Here is a 4709-nt window from a genome sequence, read left to right on the forward strand (position 1 = left end):
ATGAGCACTCACTTGCCTAGAACACATGTTAGAATATCCTAACTATTATTCCTAACATACACATGAGCAAACTGAGGCTCAGAGAGGTTAAGTGACTTCCCCAAGTTGGTGAGGGAGCTGGATTTTATCCCAAGTGGCTAGTTGTAGAGTCTATAGCCAACACTCTACCCTACCTACCTTGCTCCCCGTGCTTAGTAAATTCTTATTAAGCCCCTACTCAATCTCCTAGAACCACACAGCAGCCAGAATGACATCTTCACGGGGTAGTGGCTATTATCATAGCTGCACTGCGGCCGTCCAGTGGCTTCTGAGAATGAAGTCTCAGCTGCTCACCTGCATGCACTGGCCCATCCTTCCTCTCTGAGTTTTTTGCTCTCCTGCCGCATGTTCCACCCCCACTGCCCTTCTTGCTGCTCCCCCTGCCTGGAATTCTCTGTGCCCAGATCTCTTCTTAGCCAGCCCATCTACATCCTTCAGGTCTCAGCTTGAATGTGATCTCTTCAGAGAGGCCCCTCTGACCACAGACTGTACTCTCTGCCCCACTCAGCTGTCCTGTTGCTGTCCTAACAGCATCTGAAATTATTCTGTTTATCACTTGGCACACACCTACTGTCTCCTACTCAGCTGTCAGCCCCTGGCAGAGACCTGGTCTGATCTGTTCAGCCTTGTTTCAACACTGGGCACATCAATATGTGGCTAATGGGATGAATCAGTGAGTGAGTGGGGAAGTGAGAAAGAAAGAAAAAAATTAAATTCTGAAAAATCTTCATTGGTTTGGTCTAATGAGAGAAAACCAGACTGGTTTAGGAAAATCTGAACAATAGGGCTTTGAGAAGTGAGGTTTATTGCTCTCAGGTGGATGAAGTGAAGAGGGTGTTGCCCGGTTGGCTTCCACAAGTGCTGTGTCTTAATGAACAAACCGATAAGGATGATTTGTGGTGAACTTATCAGTTCTGAATGTGTTTTCAAGGTGCTAGAAAGGTGTTCTTTAATCCTTTAAATACTTCAGCAATCCCATTGACGTTGTTCCTCCACAGATAAAAATTCTGATGTAGAAACAGTGAATTTCATCAGAGCTTTCCTGGAAATTTCAAATGAGCAAATTCCAACTTGATGATGCTCCCAACACCCCCCCCCAACATTCCTTTCTGGGGGGAGGGGGCTGGGTGAGTGTGGTGGACACACCCTGGTGCTAGGGATGAGATTAATCCTGAGGACTGGCCTTGACCCAGCATACCACCTGTGGTTTAACATTGATAAGACCTTTTGCTCTGGTGTTTTGTAAGGTCCATAAAATCTTCTTAAAGATGGCAACACTTCTGGAAAAGCCTAGAATAGAACCTACAGCACTCCTGCCTCAGGATTTTGTCTGCTGGGCGTGGTAGCTCATGCCTATAGTCCCAGCACTTTGGGTAGCCGAGGCAGGTGAATTGCCTGAGCTCAAGGGTTCAAGACCAGCCTGAGCCAGAGCAAGACCTTATCTCTAAAAATAGCCCAGCCTTGTGACAGGCACCTGTAGTCCCAGATACTTGGGAGGCTGAAGCAAGAGGATCGCTTGAGCCCAAGAGTTTGAGGTTGCTATGAGATACAGTGCCACAGCACTCTACCAAGAGTGACAGAGTGAGACTCTGTCTCAAAAAAAGATTTTGTATTTCTTTTCTTTCTTTTTTTTTTTTTTTTTGAGACAGAGCCTCAAGCTGTCCCCCTGGGTAGAGTGCCGTGGCATCACAGCTCACAGCAACCTCCAACTCCTGGGCTTAAGCGAGTCTCCTGCCTCCGCCTCCCAAGTAGCTGGGACCACAGGCGCCCGCCACAACGCCCGGCTATTTCTTGGTTGCAGCCGTCATTGTTGTTTGGCGGGTCCAGGCTGGGGATTCGAACCTGCCACCCTAGGTGTACATGGCTGACGCCTTAGCCGGTTGAGCCATAGGCGCCGAGCCATTGTATTTCTTTTCTTAAAACCAAGCACATATGTCCACCAGAAGACATATGTAAGAATGTCCGCAGCAGCCTTATTCCTAGTTGCGAGAAATAGGAACAACCCAGATGTTCCGCAGCAGCAAAATGAGTAAACAAACAGTGACACATTCATACAGTGAAACACTGCACAGGAATAACAAAGGAGAAATTTGCCAAAACACACGACAATGTAGGGGAATCTCACAGATGTGATATTCAACAAAAGCCAATAAGAAAGACCGTGTACTACATAATGCTGTGTACGTGAGTCAGGAACAGGCAAAACTGGGCTCTGGACATAGGCAGCCATGGGGAGTGAGGTTGCCTGCCGGGGGGACAGGGAGCTTTCCAGGGTGATAGAAATGTTCTGTATCTTGAGCTGGGTGGTGATTACACCGTGTGTGTGTTTATACGTATGTAAAAAGTCATTGTACTTAACCATTTGTGAACTTTACTGTATGAAAGTTATTCCTCAATAAAATATGGTTGTAGTATATTTTATAAAACCATCTATTAAAACCTTTTAAAAAGAAAATCAATAATATCCCCCCCACACACACTCACACACACATACACACAACAGTGCTGAAGTTCCTGCTTTGGGCTAAGCATTTTCCTGTACATCATCTCCTTTAATCCCCGGCCTTTTTGCCCGGGGGGGGTCAGATCTTCTAGCCTCTTCTACTCATCCCCAGCCACCTCAAAAGTGGTTCTAATCCCAGGGCATCTTGCCTCCTCAGCATCCCTTTGTCAGCAGCGTCACCAGTAACAAAGCCCTGCGGGAGCTGGTGGCAGAGGCCAAGGCCGAGGTGATGGAGGAGATTGAAGATGGCCGGGACGAGGGGGAAGAGGAGGACACCATGGATGCCACTGTGGTAAGGCCAAGAGGAGCCAGGCTGGGAGGGCTCAGGGGCCCAGCAGGCTGAGGCTGCCATGGGAGGCGCCGGGATCTCACACTCTGACAGGGTCCCCTGTTTCTCCCCTCTCAGCCCGTACAGGCGCCCACACTATAGGTGGCATAAGACTGCCTGTGGGCCAGCAAGAGGCAGATTCTGTGAGTTCTCAGGAAAGACCAGCAACCTAATCTAGATTTCCACATGAGATCTTCCAATTTTTAAAAGTCATTCACCAATTCATTGCTTCCCAGCCATTTTTCCTGTTGTCACTCACAAAGTGACAGTGTTTTCAGAACACTTTTGGATAAGAAGGTGAGGTTGCTTATGGTCAGAGGCAACAGGCCCCAGACAGCTTCAGCCACCCCTGGCCCCATCTGGCTGCCCCGAGTGCCAAGGAGACCCATGTCTTGGCACATGTGGAATCTTTTGGCAGCTGAGGCAGGGAGTAGAACCTCAGTTGGGCCTGGCTCCAGGAAGAAGCAGAAAGCCGTCACGCCTGGCCTCATTGTCCACAGATAAGAGGCTGGAGCTCATCCTGAGGGCAGTGGGAACCATGGAGGGTTTCAGGCGGGCAGCAGAAGTGACAGAATCATCTAAATTTCTGAGCCATCACTCTGGGTGTTGAACAGAAGGTAGACTGGAGTTGCTTCCACTAGCTGTCATGTATGTGGTCAAAAAGCAGTGGCTAGCAGGACCCAAAAGAAAGCTTGTAAATGTGATTCCATTAATATCGAGTTTATAAACAGGTACCATTCACCTGTGGTATTTAGAGATCATAGGACAGAACTATTTTAAGGGGAAGGAACAGATTGTAAGGATGGGGGGGTGGGCCTCTAGAGCATGGCAGTATCCCTTCTTGACCTAGACAGTGGCTACACAGGTACTCACTTTATTCATCAAGCTGGACATTTAGGTTTTTTTGATTTGTTTGTTTGAGACAGAGTCTCACTATGTTGCCTTTGGTAGAGTGTTATGGCATCACAGCTCATAACAACCTCAAACTCTTAGGCTTAAGCAATTCTCTTGCCTCAGCCTCCCAAGTAGCTGGGACTACAAGTGCCCATCATAATCCCTGGCTATTTTTTTATTTTAATTGTCCTTATTTGGCAGGCCTGGGCTGCATTCAAAGCTACCAGCTCCGGTGTATGTGGCTGGTGTCCTAGCCGCTGAGCTACAGGCACTGAGCCTGGACATTCAGATTTTTTCCTCAGAAATTGGTGTTTTACCAGCCTGACCAAAAGTGAGACCCTGTTTCTAAAAATAGCCAGGCATTGTGGTGGGCGCCTGTAGTCCCAGCTACTTGGGAGGCTGAGGCAAGAGAATCGCTTGAGCCCAACCAAGAATTACAGGTTGCTGTGAGCTATGACAGTATGGCACTCTACTGAGGGTGACAAAGTAAGAATCTGTCTCAAAGAAAAGGAAAAGAAAATTTTGTTCTATTTCACCATAGCAATGTTTTCAGTACTTTCCAAACAAACAAAAACAAAACTTAGTGGCTATAAGACTGATTCTAGCCCCCAGAAAGGCTTGGTTTGGCCTTTTTAAGTTTTTTTTTTTTACTGGAGACAGAGTCTCAAGTTGTTGCCCTCAGTAGAGTACTGTGGCATCACAGCTCACAGCAATCTCCAACTCTTGGGCTTAAATAATTCTCTTGCATCAGCCTCCCAAGTAACTGGGACTACAGGCACTTGCCACAATGCCCAGCTATCTTTTTTTTTTTTGGCCCGGGCCAGGTTTAAACCTGCCACCTCTGGTATACTGGGGCCATTGCCCTACTCCTTGAGCCACAGGCACTGCCCCCAGCTATTCTTCTTTTGTTGTTGCAGTTGTCATTGTTGTTTTAGCTGGCCCGGG

The 4709-nt window shown here is 47.7% G+C and overlaps 1 protein-coding gene across 3 annotated transcripts in view; it reads left to right on the forward strand.

Annotated features, from left to right (window-relative positions):
- STK10 (serine/threonine kinase 10) overlaps positions 1-4709 on the forward strand; it is a 149263-nt gene that overhangs the window by 96710 nt on the left and 47844 nt on the right. For all 3 annotated transcript variants that reach the window (XM_003781942.3, XM_023515232.1, XM_023515237.1), the window contains one exon: positions 2700-2834. In XM_003781942.3, the coding sequence (XP_003781990.1) occupies positions 2700-2834 (135 nt within the window). The remainder of the gene's footprint in view (positions 1-2699; positions 2835-4709) is intronic.

Source organism: Otolemur garnettii, unplaced genomic scaffold (genome assembly GCF_000181295.1).
Source record: "Otolemur garnettii isolate 467f Iridium unplaced genomic scaffold, OtoGar3 scaffold00003, whole genome shotgun sequence".
Taxonomy (NCBI): domain Eukaryota; kingdom Metazoa; phylum Chordata; class Mammalia; order Primates; family Galagidae; genus Otolemur; species Otolemur garnettii.